Source organism: Ovis canadensis, chromosome 19 (assembly GCF_042477335.2).
Source record: "Ovis canadensis isolate MfBH-ARS-UI-01 breed Bighorn chromosome 19, ARS-UI_OviCan_v2, whole genome shotgun sequence".
Classification (NCBI taxonomy): Eukaryota; Metazoa; Chordata; class Mammalia; order Artiodactyla; family Bovidae; genus Ovis; species Ovis canadensis.
This window is the reverse complement of record NC_091263.1, coordinates 58657381-58680243: the sequence shown is the minus strand read 5'-3', so window position 1 is coordinate 58680243 and position 22863 is coordinate 58657381. Positions and strand designations below refer to the sequence as shown.

The window sequence follows — 22863 nt, the reverse complement described above, 5'->3', positions numbered from 1 at the left end:
CTCTGGAGGACAACCAACCTGTTCAAGCTCTGAAATACTTGGGTGGCTTAGACGAGTCTGAGGTGCTTCGGCTCTGTTGACAAACCTGAGTGAGTTCAGGAAATCCCCCAACTCGAGGACCTGCAGGGTCCCCGATTAAGCACGACCACGCAAGCTTTAGATCACTGAAGGGGCTCTGTTCTTCAGCGACCAAGTCGTTTACTTACTGTCATATCTGAAGGTGATGTTGTGCAGCCCGCTGTTTCTGCTGGCCGGCCCCACTCCCTGCGGGAAAACAGGAGAACATGAGGAGAAGTGAAGCCAATTTGCTTTTCCAACCCAGATCCCCATGGAGTCAAAACACACACAAGATTGCAGAGACCCAGGGTCATGCCAGTCACCGAGCAACATCCATGCTCTTCATGGCCCCCCATCCCCGGTCCCCCCCACCCCAACTCCCTCCAGCCCAGGAGGTTCCTAACTGCCAGGCCACGGGGATCAGGGGTACTCACTTCCCCTGAAACAATAGCAGCTGGCTGCTCTGTGTTTGGGGGTTAAATAATAATTCATTAACAGTAAAATTGGGAGAGAGAGACCATGAGCTGCCAGCTGGAGCCCTTTCAGCTGGATTCACTTTGAGTGCTGATTGGTTATAAAATTTGCCTACCAGACACTCTTGTCCAAAAGCCCTATTAAGCCACGACAGATAGGCGATTCCTAAAGTTCGAGGAAACAGGTTTTTCATTCCAAGAGCGGGAATGAGTGTGGGAATAAGCTGTTACTTTTAATGAGAAAATTCTTCACTGCCTCCATACCTATGCTTGGAGCATAGACGGTGGGTCATAAAAGAAAAAGAAAGGACTTTAAAAGGTCTACCTCTGACTCTCAGTGATGTGGCCGCTAGCCATCTGCACTCCTAATAGCAGGGCTAACAGCTCCGCCAGACTTCCCACTTTAATTACAGCATCCATACGGGAGCCCCCGGCATCCTCCTGGTGGCCCCGCCTTTTCCTGACCCACCACTTATCCACCATGGGAAAGATCAGCTAAGACTCTGGTTTAACTGTTTCTGTAACCATCAGCAAGTGCATCATTCAGCATGAATTGCAGGATTCTTCCCCACACACAAAACGCTAATTCTTAGATGCTGATGGGAAAATATTCTAACCACACAGCTACAATTTCCACCCGACAAGGAGGATGCTGGGGAAAACCATACGCTGGCAGTCTGGTATTTAACGGGCAGTTGTTACACTGAGACGCAATGTGCGGAACCCTTCTGACGGAGCCCGGGGTCTCAGGCCACAGTCCCAGCACATCCATATGGTACAGGCATGTTCACTCAGCTTATCCTGACGCCAGGCACACCCACTGAAACTGTATCCCTGGGCTCAGATAAACACAGACCTTGGGAAAGCACAGCTGTGCAGAAAGGGAGGGACACACCTCGTTCTAATTAAAACGAGGAAGAAATGGTTAACAGAAAATCTAAATCATCGTGGCACATTAGCTCCATGATCAGTTGGGGTTCCCCTCCCCTTCTTCCTGGTTAACCTTCCTTCTCCAGCTGTCCTCCTTCCATCCTCCCTTCCACGTATATACAAGATTCCAGAATTCCTCATCTGAGTTGAAGCACTTTGCAAAGTGTTAATACCTTACTCAAACCTTAAATGCCTTTATTACTGCTTAGGGACAGGCCCACAGTCTGCAGCTGGAAGATGCCCAAGCTACAGATGGCCACAACCAGAGCACCACAACCAGAAGGAGACCAGGAAGGAGAGGATACGGCACCTCCACGACACCTAGGTCTTAGGACCCCGAAGACACCCAAGCCATACACTTCGCCTCCCATACAAAACCCCAGGACCAAAATTCACTTGGATTCCCTGGTGGCTCAGATGGTAAAGAATCTGCCTGCAACGCAGGATGCCAGGATTTGATCCTTGGGTTGGGAAGATCCCCTGGAGAAGGGAATGGCAACCCACTCCAGTATTCTTACCTGGAGAATCCCATGGACAGGGGAGCCTGGAGGGCTATAGTCCATGGGGTCGCAAAGAGTCGGACATGAATGAGCGACTGACACACATCTATTATGAGTCAAACATTATGCGAGGTACAGTGGTAAATGAAAGTCATTATCCCTACCCTTGAGAGCAAAGTGGTTCATTCATTCAAAGAATGCAAATCACACATAGCACATACAGACAAATCTCAAATCACACCTTGACCCTGCAAGAACTCTCAGTATAGAAGGCATACAAGGTCTATGCAGCTATGGTAACAGGGCCATAAATAAGCATTCAGAGTATGAAATGTCACAAACAGTACGTCAGAAAGGATAAACCCAGGGTAAGAACACTGCGTACCAGAAGTTTAAAAGAGGGAAGAATAACTGGGCTAGAATGGAGAGGAAAGGGGAGTCTCAGGAGAGGGAAAGAAAAAAAATGTAATCCAGGGGCCAATGAAAGTACCGTAATCCTTCATCCTCTAGCTGGGACCAAGGGCAAACCACTTCACTCCACTGGTTCTGAGTCTCATCAAATTGTCTTTTTATTAAAAGACAATTCTTTCCTGTGAGACAGGAGTTTGAGGAGGGCCACATGAAGCCATGCAGAGGAACCATTTTTCAAAAAGGAAATGCATTCCATTTAATAGCATGCCCTGAGGCGTGTAGGACTCTGATGACCAATCACATCAGCTTTTCATTTTGCTCTTGTTCTCCCTATATTTCTACTGCAACATGTTTTTAACAGATATTCATTGGGCACTTGCCATGAATGCACTATGGAAAGGAGACCAAGACGGCGAGAGGGGCTATATTCTGCATACAGGAACCAAAATCACTGTAAACAAGGGCTCTGTGATGTAGGTGAAGATGCTCAGAGGCAGGCCCAGGGACCTGGCCTCAAAGGACAATGAGGCTTGCCTGTAGCATCCATTCACCACCAACTGAGCATTCCACCTTCATCCAAGCCCCAAACAACACTTGGCCAAGAACCAGTCCTAGGTCCTGACCTGGGGCAGGTGGCAGGGGGTAGGGCATGGCCTCTAGTCACCAAGGTGATCTCCTGACATGCAAATCTGCCCTCATTCTGCTCCAAGCCCACCGATGGCTCCCTGCCCCACTTAGACCATTCCTGACGTGGCCCCTTACTACCCTGTCAATCATTCCCCTCCCCACCTCCCACCTTGTTCTGGGCCTACACGACTGCTCAGTATATGTTCAGGGGACACACATATTCCCTAAATGCCCTTCCCTTCACCCGGGGCCTGCTCCTCTGTGAGCTTCTCACCTTAGCCTAGTCCCTCTCATACTGTGTTCCTAACACATCAGCTTGCCTACAAACTTTTTTTTTTTAAATATACTTATTTACTTACTTGTTTATTTGGCAGGTTCTGGGTCTTTCTTAGCTGCAGCATGTAGGATCTTTTAGTTGTGGCACGTGGGATATAGTTCCCTGACCAGGGATCGAACCCAAGCCTGTCGGCATTGGGAGCTCGGAGACTTGGCCACCAGACCACCAGGGAAGTCCCTGCCTGTGCACTTCACTTGATGGGAGCACAGTGATCCATCCCCACAATTTGACCAGCATAGCACTTCTCTGAATGCAGAGGCAAGGTGGTCATCCTAATTCCACAGAAGAGCAGAGACCAAAAGACCATGTGATCAACCAAGGCTGATCGTGCGACCAAGAGACAGGGGCTCCTGTGTGCGCTGTAAAGACTTTTCACAGTGGGACGTCAAGTACACAGCTTCTCAGCACATGCCTCAAACAGACACTCCACCAGGCTGTCCGCAGCTCACACCCAAGTAATGCTTCAGCTGCTCCAGAGTCCTAGGACCCACCTGAGAAGCAGTGTGCCCAGGCTGGCCCACAGAGCACTGGTTTTCTTTACAGTTGGTGGTAGACAGAAAACAACCACCCCTGCAACACGTCCGCATGCAAGCTCCAGAATCCGTGAATATGTTACTTTATGTAACAAAGTGAAAGTGAAGTCACTCAGTTGTGTCCGACTCTTTGCGACCCCGTGAACTGTAGCCCACCAGGCTTCTCCATCCATGGAATTTTCCAGGCATGAATACTGGAGTGGGTTGCCATTTCCTTCTCCAGGGGATCTTCCGGACCCAGGGATTGAACCCGGGTCTCCCGCATTGCAGGCAGACACTTTACCGTCTGAGCAACAAAGGGGCAATACAATTAAGTTTCAGGATCTTGAAATGTAGGGGAAAGGAGTCTGAATTATCCAGGTGGGCCTAATAATAATCACAAAGGTCCTTAGGAGAGGGAAATGGGATGGTCAGTCAGAGGAGACACGACAATGGACATAGAAGGCAGAGAGATGGTGTAAAGATGATTTAAAGATCTTATACTACTGCTTTGGAAGATGGAGGAAGAAAGGGTTAATAGGCTGAGGAATGCAGTTAGTTCAGTCACTAGATGCTGGAAAAGGCAAGGAATGGATTCTTCCCCCAGAGCCTCCAGATAGAGGCCACTGACACCTTGATTTCAACCCCAGAAGATTCTTTTTGGAGTTCTGATGTCAAGAGCTATAAGATAATAAGTTTGTGGTATTTTAAGTCACTAAGTTGGTGGTAACTTTTTAAAATTAATTTTTACTCGAGTATGCATGTGTGAACATATGTGCGTGCTCAGGCATGTCCGACTGCAATCCCATGGACTGTAGCCCACCAGGCTTCTCTATCTGTGGAATTTTCCAGGCAAGAATGCTGGAGTGGGTTGTCATTTCCTTCTTCATACTGGGCTATAGCTGGGTTACACTGTTGTACGGCGGTAACTTTTTATTACAGCAGCGATTGAAAGCTAATTACTTACATAATTTCAACTGCCACAGGGATGAACTGCGTCTCAACGCCACACACACACACAGTTGTGCTGTCCTTCTCCCCCCTTGCTGACCGATCACTCTCATGCGCCCTCTCCCACCCCCGCTTCAGGCAGACGTGGAACACTGACCCATGAGCACGGCTGCTGCAGATTTTGCCATCCTACACAGACGCTTCTGTGTAGCGACGCTGGGGCTCATCTGGAGTAGAAGAGTGGCTGAGAGAATGGGCTCTGGGATTGCCAGAGGTGTGTGCAGATCTCCTCACTCTGCAGCTGTGTGACCTTGGGCAAGCTTCTCAACCTTTCTGAGCTTCATTTCTCAGTGCTGTAAAGGGTTGGAATCAAGCTCCTGGGGAAGGATTGGTGTGGGGACCACGTGAGATGATTGATACGTGTCAAGTGCTCTGCACGGCACCTGATGAAACAGCTATTTCACAGGCAGCAATGGCTGTGTCATGATTTCTGAGAAGACTCCTGCCCTAATAAACACACTGAGAGCTATGCTACAAGGGGACACATGAGGTAGGCAGGGGATGCCCACAGGAAGTGGCATTTCCAGGTAGGATGTTTCCAGCAGCCAGACCTTGGGGGCACAGTGGGAGAAGCGGCAGCCGTGCAGGTCAGAGCGAGGTGGAAGAAGGCACCAACCAGCAGGCTGAGGACTGTGTTCTGCTGGTGCTTGTGGTGGGAACTGGGTGACCCAGAGACTCCATTCCTGCAAACTGCTCAAATGGGGAGAAACTCAAGGCAAAGTGACTAGGTCGGTCCCCACAGTCCAGGGCCGAGGACACTGTCAGCCCTTGCCCCTGACAATTATTAGCTTTCTGTCATAATGAATGCATGTATAACTGAGCCAGTTATACACACAGGAACCCAGGAGGTCCTAGCTTGGTATGACAGAGGGGCCTTAAGGGCTTACAGTCAGGGCCTGCCGTTAGAGAACACAGAGAAGGCCACTCACAAAGCTGGTCAACAGCTTCAGAAGCTGTTTCTTCAGGAAACAATTCTGAGCTTTTACCTACTACATTCATTTTGATATTTAATGAGCTGAAAATTAAGAATACTTGCTTGTTGCCTATTACTTAAAAATGCCAGTGCTGTGACCTCAGGGTGTCACATTCTTAATTAACCACCCCCACTTGCTGCACTAACAGCAGCTTTTAATTTGTTCCAATATGAGCTAAGGAGTAAAGCTGGGGCACCCTAGCTGGGCTGTGATCCCTCTATGCTAAGCAGAGAAAGAAGCAACAAACGCAAAGAGAATAGAGAAAACAGCTTTTACTCTGGAAGCGGGAGGGGAAGGAACACCCATAAGTGCTCGAAAGGAATAAAATTCAAAAGGCAAAAACCTACACCATGCTCCACCCAGATGGCCAAAAAAAGGCACAGGCCTGGACACAAAATTCAGCCATGGGGCGGGATCCCATATAGAGCAGCCAGCATTGCCACCAGGGGCCGACAGCTGGCCAGTTTCCTGGGGGGCCCTGGGGGACTCTAGGCCTTTTGAAAACACTAACTTTCCAGAGCAACATTCCCATTCCAGCTCCAGAATAGCGTAAGTGCCACTTTGGAAAAACGCATCTTGAAAAGGACCATGCCGATTATAGTGCCCCCCTTCCAAAGGAAGACAGGCCAAATGGTAAGGCCTAACGTGAGACTGCCTTCAAATCAACTGTGGTGAAGGAACTTTCAGAAAGTCACTGAAGTTTCAGTGAGCTGAGATTAGGGGAAAGTTTGAATAAGAGCATTTGTCAGGAAGAACTGAAAGGATGTTTTTTTGGGGGGGCACGATGTACAGCATACAAGATCTTAGTTCCCTGACCAGGGATTGAACCTGCACCCACCTGCATTGGGAGCGTGAAGTCTTAACCACTGGACTGCCAGGGAAGTCCCTGAAAAGATTTTTGTTTTTTTTAAAGGCACACCAACCAAGTAACTACTTAAAATTATGGGCAACTCAAACATCCTGTTGTACATAACATGTCCTTCACCGTGAGTTTACAAGCCTGTCAATGAGATTAAAAAGATAGCAGACAGCTTTGTGAAGCTTAAAATGCACAAGGGGAGTGACATTTTTGCCTGTGACCACTGGACATCACTGGGGCAAGAGGCAGAACATGGGGCCAGTGTAGTTCATGCAGGTTCAGAGGGTTTCATAAATGAAGACAGATCCCACATACTTGGGTTCAAACCTTCAGTTAAAAAAAAAAAAAAAAAGGCAGCAAAGGCAGAGAAGCCCCAGGTGATGTAAGCCGAGGAGAATGCTGGCAAACCCAAAACACAAGGAGAGTAAATCACAAAGCCAGCTTGGGCCCGGATCTGTCTATCCAAGATATTCATGCCACATTCCCAGGAGCTGTTCTCTCCCACTCCCCATCTAGAAGCGACCAACTTCAGACAAGCGGGGTGCCAGCCAGCTGTCTGCTTTAGGGAGGTGAGGGCTCGGATGTCTAGTGGGGAACACACAAGCTCTGTGGGGGTAGAGCTGGTGGGTTCCCACCAGCAATTACCACGTCGGCCCAAAAAGACCCGGAGATCTTAAGCTAATTAGAGAGATTTGCTGGAGGAGGTAGGAAATAACTTCTCCACAGCATCGCCTGTGCACCAGACCAAAGCCGTAATCATGATTCATCTCTGACATGTTGCTAATCATTGCACACATGTTCCTAATTTCACGCTCCCCGAAGGAAAGCTGAAGGGACAATTGTTTCTGAGCTCTAACATGGAGCCAACCTATGCCAAGTTACCATGTGTCCTGCTTATCAAACTGAAAGCTCTAGTTTTCATCTGAGCGTCTTTTTACTCTTTCGCCCTGCCTCCATGCCCGCCCTGGAAAAAGAAATCCATTCACTAAAGACAGAAGTGTGGGAAGGCATTTATATGCGTTGTTTCTCAGAAATTTTTCTTTTTTATCTTTTTTTTTGCGATATCATTGACATATAATGCTGTGTAAGTTTAAACTGTACAAAGTGTTGACTTGATACATTTATTTACGTATTGCAGTATGGCAGCAACTTTTCTACATGGTGGTGGCCTAAATGGGATCTAATAAATTTTAATATAACCTTCCTTGCTGCAGACTTCATAATTTTCTCTTTACCTTGCCACTGGAACATGCAAATACAGTAAAAGCCCAGATATCAACACACACACACACACATACACACACACACACACACACACGTGCATGCTGACTTTTTTCCTCTTGTTTAAAAACAAAACAAAACTCTGCAGCCGCCCTGGTTTTCACAAAGCAAAACCCCAAGTACTTTTTCCAATGAGTCTGTTAAGAATCTGGGCAGTGTGTTCTCTTGTGGCTGATACTCGCAAATAGACAGGATTGTTCCATTTTTCCAATTCTCCGAACGTTAAAAGCAAGCTATAAAACATGCCTCTGGACGAAGGGCCAAGCCTCTCCCCTCCACTTGCACACACCACTCCCATCCACGCAAATGAGAACCGCATGTTAAAGCACCAGCATCCTTAAGGTAACCGTCAGCATATCTGCAGTTTCAAAAGCACACATGGGCAACGCATGGACACACATAACCTGGTTTTCTGTAAATACTGGGTACGAGGGAGAAGCAAACACCAGCCACCCAAGCACACACCCGGCCAATCGGCTACAGGCTCGCTCTCACTTAGCTCGGAAAGGCGATGACAAAGACTTCACTCCAGAAGCCCAAGAAAAGTTTCTTCCTGCGAGGGCAAAACAGTGATTAGACAGCAGAGGAAAAAATTAAAGCTATAAACATGATTGTTATGCCTAAGCTCAGAGGAAATGTTCGGATCAAAACAAAACTACTAATAAAAAGCCTTAGGACCACACAGAAAGCGAGGACTGAATTCTGCTGACTTCAAATACAGTTTCCAAGGCCAGGGGATTGAGCCTCCAAATGCTGTATCACATCTGGAATTCTGCTTTTGCGGCACAGATGCCTGCAGAAATGGGGGACCGTGGCGTTGCCATGGGGACCCAGCCTCTTCCGGCGAGGCCAGTCCCCTGGATGCCCCACACATGTGCTTCCTTCAAGGTGGATTTCACATCTTCGGAAATTATGGAAGGCTGCCCTCTCAGGTTTTAGTGCTAATTGAAACATCACAGGCTGCTCTATAAAGCAAGGCGACCCCTTTTGTCGGCCTATTATTTCTGTCCACATGGTGGTCTTGGACAGAAAAACCTTAAAATAACAGCAGGAAGCAGCAAGTCAACATTATACCCCTCTTCATAAGTTACTTGTGGCTTTCCCTCCTTCGCAGCCATCAAGCATCCTTTTTAAACTTTCCTGTCTCTGGCTGCAAAAATCCAAGGCAGTCCCCTGTGCTCTGGGTCACCTCCCATCATCTGCTTTCGGGAGGGACCAGGCTCAGGATCCAGGGCTGCTTGGCCGGTTGCCGGAAATGAGCCACTAAGGCCATCCCAGCAGTGCTCCTGCCATAGCAGGAGGTCTTCACTTTTAATTGCTGATGACCCCTTTGCTGTTAAGGAGAACGTTTCTAGAGCCCCTAGGAGAAGCCTGTGAGAAACACTCCTCACCCTACTTCCCCCAGAAACATTCCTGGGGGAAACCTCCCCCCCACCCCCGAAACAATTCTGGGACATTCCCAGAGCTCTGGAGAGACCACTGAGCACTTTCCAGAGTCATGTTTAGACAAAAAGAATTCAGAGACTCCACTTAGAAATGAGGGGGTGCATCTTGGCTTCCTCTTTCTCTGGGAAGCAACCCCCACATACAACTGACCCCTCTGGGTGTGGGCTCAGATATACACACACCCCATAGGTGCTGGCAGGTGCTTCCCATCGTCCCTCATCTCCCTCCCTAGGGCCCCAACAGGCTCAGAACAGGGGTAAAGACCCTCATCTCTCTTCTCCCTGGGAGCACTCTTCCATCCATACTGACTCGAATGTCCTGAGCCAAAACTCCAGTGACCTTCCTAATACATATCTGCCTCTTTGCAAAGTCTGGCCTTTCTCAGATTTCACAGAGGAGAGGAAGAGAGTCAGCCCACCCAGAGGTGAAACAATAGTCACCAAGCCCCACGGGCGGGTTGAGGGGACTCAGGCTTCCTGGTTCTCAGCCCTGTGACCTCCTGATCCAACACTTTCAACTAGCTTGTTAGATACCACATCCCAAAGTGTCCCTGAGATGCAGCCGGAGTGTGTGTGTGCATGCCTGTGTGTGCATGTGTGTGTGCTCTCTTGCTCGTGTGCCTGAACCCAGTCACACAGAAGAAAAAAAAGCACCAGGAAGTCAGCAGTGTGGCTCCAGGTGTTAACACTTAGCGCATCCTGCCCAGCCCCCACCAGCTTGAGGCTGGCCTCCTGGGAGCCGGACACAGCAATTAGGCCCTTCCCGGGCCGGGCGCCTTTGTCCCCTTGCTAACATCATTAGTGTCTGACTTCCTGTGCACAACGGGGGCCTCCCAGGGGGCAATCGCCGGCTGACCGGGGCAGGGCATTAGACTTCCTTTGTCAAAGACCCTCAAATGTTAACAAGCATGTGAACAAGCTTCTCCTCCGCCCCCCACCTCAGTTGCTCCTCCAGCCCACCAAACACTCTGGGGGCCATTCTCAACAGTCTTGGTTCTCCCAACTGGGGGGAATCTTAGTTCCTGAGAACAGTATGAAATCTCCATGTCGATTTTCTAGAGTTGTTCCCCTACAGGCAGGCCACTCGAATTTGCTGAGTACCTGTTATTCACCCTGCATTAAGGAGGCTGAAAACGGATAAAGATGACAGTGCTCAGACAAAATGATAGAGGGACTGTCCGACCCCCAGCCTGCTGCCTGCCTAAGCACAGGTGTCCCATTCAAGCATGCTCAAAGGCTGAAGTGCAAGATGGTCTCAAGATGCCAAGAATGTGCTGAAGGTTTGAGTAACATCCTGAGGCTTTCAAACACTAATCAGATCAGAAAAATGGGTAGGAGCAGGGAGTCTGAGTTGTTAGATAGCTTCAAACCACTAAAAACCTCTCACTGACCCTCATCCTTCCCAACAGAATGCTCCAGCTTTTTATTTGGGGACACAGATGTCTGAGGATTTGGAGAGAGCTGTGGTCCACGTGTATGCATGTGAGTTCTTCAAGAGGTTTCAGGATTCCTGAAAGCCACCGAGGCTCTCACCTGCCTGCCTTATCGATAGCTTAACACCAGGTCCACAGAGGAAGCAGTTTAGAGACCCAGGGGGAAACTCTGGCAATTAAAAAAACAAAAGTCAAATGAGGGAGGGAAGTGGTTAAATGTAAGATGTCAGTTTTAAATAAAAACTCCAGATTAATGCCTCAACTGTTATCCTTTGTAGCCATTATTTGTTCCAACTGAGTAATTGAAGATTTTGTCAAAGACTCTGGGACTCATGAACTTGAAGTGGGAACTTAGAGTGGGAACGTAAAAGACAACCATTCTCTGCTGTTAACCACCTGAACCCACGAAGAGCCTCTATCACTTTTAAGATCACAGGTGACAGGTCCCGTTTGCAGTCAAGTCCTTTTTACTGAGTAAAGTTTCTTTAAAAAACACAAACTACTATGTGGTTAATTCTGACTTATTCCTTTTTCCCCCTTTGGCTGAATGGAAAGGAACACACTCATAGAGCCCAGAAGAAGGAGAGAATGGCTGAGTTTCCCACTCCTGCTCAACTGTTCTTCCTATCTTTGATATCTGTTGTCAACACACAAAATTAGGTTGGGTTTGGGACACGATCTCAAATATTTGCCGAAGAACCATTAGGGAGGATAATCTCAAACCCCAGTTTCCCAAAATGAAGAATAATCTACAACTTTGACTTCTTACTCCAGACATACCAAAACTTATTCGAGATTCAAAAGTTAGGTATCGGTAAAAACAGAGAAAGGAGACTGTCACCACCAAGATGCCAAGACCCCCACAAGTTGATTCTGATGAACCCTACAAGTTTCAAAGAGTAAATCAGTTCACCTTTGGTTCTGGTTTTTACCTTTTGCCAAACCAATTTCTAAATAATAGGTGAGCGGAAGGATATATTCAAACACTAATGATCCCTGTAACTTGAAGTCTCCCTACTTCTTGGATGGAAGCCAGTAGTCTGCCCTTAAACTATAAGCAATAAATCCAGAAGGCTCTCTTTCCCAGTTTCCCAATGATACCACATGGAATTCCCATTAAAATACTCCCATGCAAACACACACACAATGACATACCAATTAAATCATTGTGTGATTTAGGCCAGGAAACAATTGTGTTTGCCAAAAACTATTCAACTTTGTTTTAATTTCCTTGAATGGCCAGAATGTCATTCTGAGAAGGAGGGCAAAGCATAAGGTAAAAAATGAGTATCAATGTCTCAGTTGATTTCAGACTTAAATAAATATTCCTTGTTGGTGAAGGTGAGCACACAGAGTTCCCAGGAATGAGAGGTCCCTGCCCCACATCCCCAGGGACTCTTGGCAGATTGGTATGGAGGTAAATTAGCCAATATGCGTGAGGCAGACCAGGCAAATAGCACAGCACTGGTGGAGTGGTGCTGTTGGTGGATCCTACTCCCCCAAGGGCGTGAGGCACACAAATGACATACACAGCCTTCCTCCTTGACCCGTCAACAGAAAGAACTCGATGCATCCTATCCCCTTCATCAGCCTTCTGTGGAGAAGTGCTTCCAGAATCAAAGCAACATGGTGGAACAAAATTAGAAGCCTGTAGTGGCTTTTTATCATGAAGTGGGTTGTATCATGAAGTTAGGATGAAACAGACACTTACCAGAAAAAAATAAATAAAAGCAGCAGTGATTAGGTATTTTTAAGAAAATAAAAAAGGGAGGTCCGAAGGTTCTGGCCAAAATGATTTCAAGCTGAGAATGAGCAGCTGGGTGGACATGAGGCCAAGCTGTCAGGCTCTGTGGGACACGGAGCCACGTCAGCCACAGGAGGACCGAGGAAGTGGGGACACTGAGGAAGTCCCCTCCTCCCCAGGCCGGGTGGGACCAGGTACCAAGCCCTATCGGCTGCTTCCCCAACTGTCCACGAGGGGCGCAATACTCGGTGGTTCTCAAAAAGAGAACCCTAGGCGTGGGTTTTCAAGTTTCTGGGAAAATAGTGGGCTTTTCTTTGAAAGGGGCTTTATTACTTTTGTAAATATAACAAGTTCAAGGCAAAAGAAATCTAAGTACAGAGAAGAATGTGACCATCTTCTCTAGTCAATACTATTGTACTGTATATTGGGTTAGCCAAAAAGTTTATTTGGGTTTTCCATCTTTTGGAAAAACTCAGACAAATACTCCAAAATTGCTAAGAGACTAGATCTTAAACGTTCTAATTACAAAAAAAAAGAACTGATAATTTATGTAATGTGATAGAGGTGTCAGCTAAAGCTATTGTAAATCATACTACAATATAGATGTATCCAATCAACCTAAATGTACACAATGTTACCCCTTAAACTTACACAATGTTGTAGGTCAATATATGTGTATATCTCAATAGAAAGAAAAGTGTCCCTAAAACTCCTCCCCTCTGCATCTCTTTGGAAACTCTTTCAAATGATCTCCGTTGCACGTGTCACAAGGACTCTAACTTAAGCAGGATCCTAATACACACACCATTTATTATGATAAATATCTACTAGCTAATGTAGCGGAGAAGGCAATGGCACCCCACTCCAGCACTCTTGCCTGGAAAATCCCATGGACGGAGGAGCCTGGTGGGCTGCAGTCCATGGGGCCGTGAAGAGTCAGACACGGCTGAAGCGACTCAGCAGCAGCAGCAGCAGCTAATGTAGCTCTTCTAGCTGATGTAGTTCCTGTTGGGAGAGCCATGTGGGTAAAATAGCAAAAAGATCCGAATGAGGTGAGAATTAAGGCCACTGGCAAATTTCTAAGCGTTCAGCCAGCTCTAATTAGCCATCACTATTAAAAAGTAGCGGGCCCTTTCACCTGTTCTGAACGCAGTTGTGTATATGGAAAAGGCAACAAGGCAGATTCATGGAGAAGGCAACACACACATGTTAATATTTCGGTAGGCTGCCTGTTGATGTGGGTACCCTAAATGTTGCTCTGTAGGGTAACCAAATTACCATGATTTATGCTGTATGTTTAAAAGAAAATTACACAAATTTAGGAGATTTTATGATTAGTTGGCTGGTCTCATGTGAATAACAGAACTGTATAAAATTAAAAGGGAAATGGGCAAATCCAGGAAGCGGCTGACAACAGCTTTATCCTGCACGGTAATCACATTACAGTGGCTCGGAAACCTCAGAGCGCCAACTCTTCAGAGCCCGGGTGGCTGGGGGGAGACCACTGTGGGCAGATTCTCCAGAGCAAGCTGAGGAGATAAAATAATTCACCAATAAAAACTGTATACTCCATTTTGTGATTAGAATCACAACACACGTGTAGCATGAAGGAGGAAAAAGGATCTTGCCTCAAAAACTTAGCTGGTGCCCCAGAATTTATCAGCAGATACCTTGAGGGCTAAAGATATACTTTACACTGGGAAGGTCCTTTTGAGTGATGGAGAACAATGCTCCTCCAGGAGTTTGCCATCTGTCTTAGAAAACAAAGCTAAAAGACACTAAATTAGAGGCAGTAATGTTATATTTATGGAATGAATGTGCTCAGTTATACAACTGAGCTCCAAGTAACAGAAGCCCAGAGACAGGGAAGTGGAGAGGGGAAGGCCCACCAGCCACCAGAGAAGTGTTTTCACAGAGGAGGCAGGTCTCTGGCTGGACCCTGCAGCGTGTTGCACTTTCGGGGGGTAGGGGGAGGGCGGGTAGGGGTGGGAGAGGGTGGGCATGGGGAGAAGACCCTTCCAAGCAGAGGCAGACAGAGGAGCATGTGGCCACATGGTGAACACTCGGGAAATGGCCCTGAGTCCTCAGGGATGAGGAGGAGCCTCCCTCACCAGCCAGAATGAACACTGGCAAGCTGGAGTGACCGACCCAACACCCAAGTAGCCTGAAAGGATTGGCACCATAGGGCTGGGAAGAACAGGTGGGATGGGTTCTACATGTGGCACAGCCTGGAGTTTGGCAAGACCTAAAGAGAGGGCCTAATAGACATGAGCACAGCCTGATGTGGCAGGCGGGACTGCAGGGGAAGGGTGCAGGGACCTCCGATCCGGGTCGATGTAGCAGTGGGCTAGGCTGGGGGTAGAGAAGAGCAAGAAACAGACAGTAAAACAGCAGCTTCAAAAGATGAACCAAAAGGACCAGAGAGCTGAATCAAAGGGAGGAGTCAGATCCTGGGGCCTGTGGACCAAAGGTGCCACTGACAGAAGAGAAAGGGTTAGAGCTGCGGTCTCATAAGAGTTCCAGCTCTAATGAGTCCTCTTATTTTGAACATGGGCCTGATTTCCTGCCTGATGGAAGGCATTTTAGAAGGAGGAAGGGGAGTCCAGAGTACCATCAACTTCCAATTTTCACCTATCTTCTCTCCATGGCCAAAAATGTCACTAACTGTTGGAATCAGCACCATAGACACTCAGGGTGGGAGTCAATATCTGCATTCTGTAATCGTTCCCACTCGCTCCCACCCACCCTGACCGTCCTATCTATACTTGGGATAAACCAGTGCTATGCTCCCAGCAGAGCTCACTAAAGACAGAAAGAAGATGACTCAGAAACAAAGGCCATTTTGTTAGCCTCTACCAACTCTTCAACAAAATTCCTAAAGATCAAAATGACGAAAAACAATCTTTAAAAATCTGACCTTGGCACAAACGGACAGAGACGGTGTGATTCCTTTCACACAAGGTACCCAGCATAGTCAACTCCACAGAGACAGAAAGTGGAATAAGAGGTTTGCCAGGGGCTGGGGGTGGTGGGGGATGGGTTTAGAGTTTCCATTCAGGAACATGAAACTCTAGACATGAATGGTGGTGATGGCTGTAAAACAATGTGAATGGACTTAATGTCACTTTTTAAAATGGTTAAAATGGCAAATTTTATGAAATGTATATTTTACCACAATTTTTGAAAAGGGGGAAAAAAACAGCAACAAAAAAAGGAATTGAAGAATTCTGAGCAGCAAAGGAATTAATAAAACGGTGCTGTAGCCATGTTTGCAGGAAGAATTAGGAAGGGGGACAACTGGAGGTGGGAGAGGCGGCCACTGGCCACCTCACCAGATGTGAGGTGAGAAGGATGGAGATGATGGGGGGACGATGAAAGGACCCGTCTGAGGCGGTTTTAAGGGAAAAAACTGGCAGGCCTTTGCGACAAATGTGATAGAGAGGTGATGATGGAATTCAAAGGCAACTTGAGGGCTCCTCTTTTGGGAAACCTGGAAGGTTAGTGATTTTATGGCAATATAGAGAACCCCAGGGAAGGAGTCTTTCCTTTTTTTTCTTAAAAAAAGTGAAGATGAGGTGACGACAGGGAATCTTCAATGTAATACCTTTTTTTTTTTTTTGGAAATACAGGATTAAAAGGTAGGAAGTCACCCATGAGGTCAAGCAACAGAATCTTAATGGCAGATGGGCTAATTAAAAGGAGGTACAAAAAAGGACGAAGGGCTAAGAACAGGGCTTTGTGGGATGGGACTATCCACATTTAGGGCCCATGAGGAGGAAAAGAAGATAGAAAAAGTGGGGTTAGTAAAGTAGAAGAAGAGCCAGGAAAGACCATTAGGTAACGGAGAATGGAAAAAAAAAAAAGAAAGAATGTCAAATAGGTTTCATGTAACAGAATGTTAGGATGGATATTTTCTACATGAAAACCACCTTACTGATTACGAAAATCCCTGAGCAAGTAAGTATACTGACGGCTCATTTAAAATAGCTTCTCCATATAAATAAATTCCTAGGTCTTGTGTTGCTATTCAGACCCATCCCCTGGTTTTCTAAAAAAGTAAGAAGCACATTATAAATACTAACTAAAGAAAATCTTTTCTTACGTTGCTAACTTAAAAAGAAAAACAAATGACATTAGCACTGGAAAAGGCATTTAAAAGAATCTGGTTCACTGTCAGGGTTTTGTGTGCAGGACCAGAACTTTGCATTCTGCCAGGAGAGCCATCCGATCTCCCATGTCATTACGGAGAAGAGCACAGGGGCCCTAAGTCATGACACTCCCCAATTTCTGCTCAGCACTTCACATTTTTGTTGTTGTTTAGTCGCTCAACCAAGTCTGACTCTTCTGCAACCCCATGGACTGTAGCCTGCCAGGCTCCTCTGTCCATGGGATTTTCCAGGCAAGAAAACAGGAGTGGGTAGCCATTCCCTTCTCCAGGGGATCTTCCTGATCCAGGGATCGAACCTGCATCTGCGGCAGTAGAAGGTGGATTCTTTACCACTGAACCACCAAGGAAGACCAGTTTATAGTCTGAGCTACTGCTAAATTAGTTTTAAAAACAATAACAACAAAAAAAAACCACAATCTTCTGGCAGTTTTGAAATGACACTATCTTGGAAATGTAGAGGTAGCTAACACTCAGGTCATTTTTTAGCCAAATAGCCCTAACTAACTAACCTAATAGCTAGCATTCAGAATAAACAACAATACCCCAGAATTCAACAAGAAATTTAAAAAGTTGGAAAGATAAGCTAGAACATTATTGATACAACTCATAGTTATCAACTAAAACTTCAGTTCAGGCATATTCTTTTTGTCCAAAGCTCCTGGAAATGAATTTTTGCACAAAAGCACAAATACAAATATTAATTTTCAGACCATCCTCTTTTGGACATTTTTCATCATTAAGGGCCATTTGACAGGCAGACATCCATAGTACTGCCAAGCTTAAGTGGATCAGTTTTGGTTTTGTGGCTAACAAGTTTTTCCCCAAAAGTAGGGGAATAAAGCTGAAGTGCGGTCATCTCTGAAATTTGATTCATCTCTGAGAAGAGGCCTGTAGGAATATTACATCTCTTGAGTTTATTTCCAGATACCCAGAAGAGAAGCATATTTTAAGAAAAGTAACTCCTACACTGGTTAAATGCTTTTCGCTAATGAACACTGACCCTCATAGCCACACTACACTCATGTCTTCCAGAAGGTACAGCTTCAATTCGTAAACATACTTTTCAAGGGGGAAAAAAAAAAAAAGGAACTTCCAAGCTACCCAACATAGCAAATACCTATCTCAGTCTTAAAAGTTTCACGCTGTTTGGAAATTCTCCCCATACTTGAAGAACTCCAGGCCAACATCTTGTTGACTGATATTAAAGAAAGATTAGCCTCACTTTCCTCAGCAACAATCACCTTCTAGAAGATTTGCCTCAGAGGAAAACAAACACTATCTGATAAGGGAAAGGTGGATTCCATTGTCAACCTCTGGACTCTCAGACCTGGAGCACTCTACTCTGACTGTCTGTACATGGCATTCACCAAGGGGGCACTGCATGGTAGCGAGAGCAGACAGACCAGGGCTCTAAGCACCCCTGCCCCAACACTGTTACAGTCACAGAAAGCAGAAAACGTCATTTCAGACGGGACACATGGAGCCCTTACTCCCCGCTTCCCAACCCCCACCGAAAAGGGCCAAACATAGACGTTAGCACCTCTCAAAGACTTCAAGGGAGAGCAGAGGAGAGTGTGTCGGCCTGGCTAAGGACCCTCACGTCAGTGCAACTTCTTTCTTCCCAGATTTATTAACAGATGCAAACCCGGTACTTATAAACAAAGGAGTCATTTCAGTTTCTGCTTGGAAAGATGGGAGCCAATACGTTCCTTCTGGGAATTCAGGGTAAGAGCTTTACAAAAACAGTGTCCAGATGTGCTTAAAAATTCAGTCTGCTTCTTCCTTTGGGGTGCAGTGGAGAGAGAAACAAAAGGGTGGGAGAGTCGTCTTATGAAAAATTGAAAAGGTTATTAGTTTGGGGTTTTTTTTTTTTTTTTTTGGCTTGCGCACTAACCTGTCCTCTACTGACAAACCACACAGGAGCACCTGAGGCAAGACCATTGGGGCTTCCCTCCCTTGAAGGATGCAGGGAGGTATTTCTGGCTGACCACAGCGGGAGCCTGGGGACCTTCTCTAACTTCCAGAATGTCCCAAGTGACAGACGGTTTCACCAGGTGGTGATGAAATGGAAGAAGAGACTCTACTAAAAACTGAAGATTCTCAAAATGAAAACCAAGCATTTTTGTATCAAAACCATCACCCTTGGGACAAACCTTCATTTAAAAAAACAAAAAAAAAGCCTTATAACTGAAATGTTTCATCAACGTCACAGTCCAGTTCCAACCTGGACATTTGCTGAGATTTGAAGCTTCCTCAACCCAATGATTTCATTCCCAGAGTTCTTTCTAACCACAGAGAGATTTAAATAGATAGTCTATTATATAAAGTGTTTCTTGGTTTTCAGAGGGCTTTGGGTCCTGAGAGTGAATGAGTGTTTCAAGTACAGCATAAATAAGGGAGACAGAGAGCTAGGCATATATTATGAATAAAAAGATAATCCTAATAATAGTTTACATTATCACAAGCCAAAGTTTATGTGAGCAGCTAAGCTCCCTTTCAAAGCAGAGGGCAGCTGCTGGTATGGCAGAGGAAAATGGTATGTCAAAAATGTGACCTACCTTCAAGTTTGTTTAACTCCGCTGTCAGCCACCGCTTCCTTCCGCCACCTTACAATGCCATGGGGGTGGTGGTGGGATCCTTTCTGAAATGTGTTGTTTGCAAAGGCACGGAACTGTCTGAGCTAGACGGACTTCATCTCCGCTGCTCCTGGACGATCCTGACAGGGCCAAGTGACCCCAGCCAAGTGACCCCAGCAGAGAGGTGGCCCTGGGGTACTCTCCCACTGCCTCCCAGGAGTCAGGGGGACAGGTCCAGGAAGAACAGTCCTAGTCCCCGCAGGCTGCCAGCAGCACTATGCAAGTAGGCAGGGTGGTGCTTCCATGCAGGTGAGCCAAGTCACTAACATCCTCCTGGCATCACACACTCCCCAAAATGCGAGAAAAAACACCCCAAACCCCTTTAACCCATAGCCCTAACGTGCATAGACTGAGTATCTGTACTCAGTAAGTAATCCAGCCCTATTCACAGGGCACCCAGGATTTGCAGAGCGCACAAACGGTCTATGGCACCCCACTCCAGTACTCTTGCCTGGAAAATCCCAGGGACGGAGGAGCCTGGCGGGCTGCAGTCCATGGGGTCACCAAGAGTCGGACACGACTGAGCGACTTCACTTTCACTTTTCACTTTCATGAACTGGAGAAGGAAATGGCAGTGTTCTTGCCTGGAGAATCCCAGGGGGAGCCTGGTGGGCTGCCGTCTCTGGGGTCGCACAGAGTTGGACACGACTGAAGCGACTTAGCAGCAGCAGCAAAGGGTCTAAGAGTGACTCAGACAGGGGCCAGGAAGTGACACTCAGGTGGAAGAGCCTGCCTGAGTGAAGACTGGGTGAGGGAGTGCTTCTCAAACCACTTATTTGGAGCTAAAATATGTCTGTACTTACAGAGGGCAGGAGGCACATCAGAACAGGAAAAGCAGTCCCTATTATTTATCTCCTTCTCAATTTCCATAGGTATGAAGCCTATTTCTAGATGTTTTAACCCAGGCCAGAGCTTTCTGCAAGGGTTGAAGCTTCAACCAGCCCAGAGCAGAACAAAGAGAACAAGTTCCCAGTAAGGAGCAGATCCCAAGGAGACTGCCCCCTTCCTCCCATGCCTCCCCTCATCCTCAGTCTCACCAGCAAAGCACAGCAACTCACTCAGTGAGGAACCAGCTGGCGACACTGGGGAGACCCTCAAGAGTGCCTGTGAACCCCAAACACTGGCCATCCTGTCCAGTGCCTTTCTGGCAGAGTACCATCAGTTACAGGCTACAGAGGGAACCATCAAATCACGGGGTGCTGGTAAAGGTTCAGGGAAAGTGTTCACAACCAAGCTGTATTTCTTGGGGTGAGGGTATTCAGAGGTACAAGCAGCATGTATCAGCCACATCTCAGTCCATTCTGCAGGGGATTAAAACACTGCTCTATCACTGCTGCAGGGGGTTTAAAACCACCCAGCACCTTCCCAGGGCATCCTGTCATCATTCCTAAGCTCAGAGCTTCCGGAGGGCATGACCCTGGGAGATAAGGCTCTTCGTCAAGAAAGCTTTCTCACTGTCCTCAAGCAGTAGGCCATTCTGGCCTCTGCATAGGTGACCTCTTCCCCAGTCTCTCCTCATCTTTTCCTCCTTCCACCTGCGTCATAGACCCCTGTGGAGATGACCAGCTTCCTAGCAGCCTATCAAGCATTCTTGTCTCCTTGCCTGCTGGTTAGCACTGTCAAGCAGAGTTTCCTTGTGTTGTTCTTATGAACTGGTAATTTCAGCCTAATGCAAAAAGTTGGGGGGGGGCATGCTTAATGGACATTAAATGCTACTTCTTCCACTCTTCCAGAAATATTTTTATCATATCCATGGGACCCTCACCAAGGACCCACTAAAGCAACACCACTTCAACCTGGGCAGGTGGCAACCACTCAGGATGACACCACCCGGATGGAAACCAACTGGACAGCAATCCCTTGGTGAGGGCATGCATGTCACTATTTTCACATCTTCAGCTTTCCTAATGAGACAGCTAGGTATAAAACAAGATACAAAGATGTAATGCACAGCACGGGGAAGAGAACTATTATTTTATAATAACTTTAGGTGGACTAACATCTGTAAAAATACTCAATCAGTACGTTGTAGACCTGAAACTAATATAATATTGTAAATCAACTATACTTCAAAAAGAAGACAATTCAATGCAAATGGGGGTAAGAGGGAAACGGAAAATTAATCTCTCAGCTCTGCAATTACCCACATGCAGACTTTCTGCCAAACAAACTATTTCTTATCTCTGGTCAGTTTTTATCTGCAGCTGCCCTCTCCCACCCCCGCCACTATTATGCACAGACCCAAATCCTCTCTTCCCCTGACAGTCGATGACAGAGCAGTCCAGGCCTCCAGGACTGTCAACACCCTGATGGAATTCAGGGCTCACGGGGAGTCTGAGGCAGTGCCCTTGTTTATGGACTCAGTGATTGATTGGACCCTAAAAGCTCCTGGTCCAGAAGACTAAGTAGGTTGAAAGCAATCATTAATAGTAGTGTAATGTTTAAAAAAAACAAGAGATGCGAGAGGGTCTTTGGCCATGCGGACAAGTATACAGGAAACGTGAAGGATGGAGGCAGGTGGACATACTGAACACTTCCAGGTAAACACCAACAGACACAAATCAACAATGACAGAGGAGTTGATGGGGTGGACACACTTTGTAGAAATAAAGCAACCTGTATGCAAAAAAAATTTTTAGCCCCACCACACAGCTTGTGGGATCTTAGTTCCCTGACCAGGGATCAAACCCATGTATTTGGCAATGAAAGCACAAAGTCTTAACCACTGGACTGCTGGGGAATTCCCTGTGTATGAATTTTTTAAAAAAATCAAAACCTCTGTGGAGGACAAATGCTACTTTTATTATAGAAAGAGCTGCAAAAATGGCCACAGGCTGGGTGTTTCTTTCTCAAAAGAGATCAAAAACAGACACCCAGGTGCAAGAGGCAAGAATCCAGATGGAAACAGATGGAACCAACTCAATAAGGAAATGGAATGGGAAGGATAGAAAAATTACACCCTCTGAGTTAAAAGTTCAAGTTATCTCAATAAAAGCAATCCCTAAATTCTTTAGAATAATTCTAGTCTGACCACCCCATTGTGTAAGTAAAGAAACTGTGAGTCAGAGGGTCACCCACCTTGTTGACAGTCATAGTCAGTTGGCCTGAGATGCTCTCATCTCGCAGATCACACGGATATGAGACCATCTAACAGAGTGACTTCTAGCCCAAGATCAGGATGCACAAAAGCTCCAGCAAAACAAGATTCATTTATATTCGATTCACAGGAAATGTGTGATCAATCCAAAATCAACCTTGGAAAATCTACGTCTGAAGAAAGGTTTGCCAGCCAAATTACTGGTACAGATAGAACTCCCATGAAAATACTTAGATTCTGCTGTTTTTGTAATAAGCTATTACGCCCAAAAGATTCACTCAATCAATATTCTTATTTTAAAACCCTCATGTACTCACATCAACATTTTCCCTAATACTTTTACTGAGCAATATTTCATCCACACAAAG

The 22863-nt window shown here is 46.4% G+C and overlaps 1 protein-coding gene across 1 annotated transcript in view; it reads right to left on the bottom strand.

The window, feature by feature from the left end:
• Positions 1 to 22863, bottom strand: part of IL17RD (interleukin 17 receptor D) — a 65514-nt gene that overhangs the window by 25886 nt on the left and 16765 nt on the right. Inside the window, exon 2 of the mRNA XM_069560633.1 lies at positions 207 to 264. Coding sequence (XP_069416734.1) covers positions 207 to 264 — 58 coding nt within the window. The remainder of the gene's footprint in view (positions 1 to 206; positions 265 to 22863) is intronic.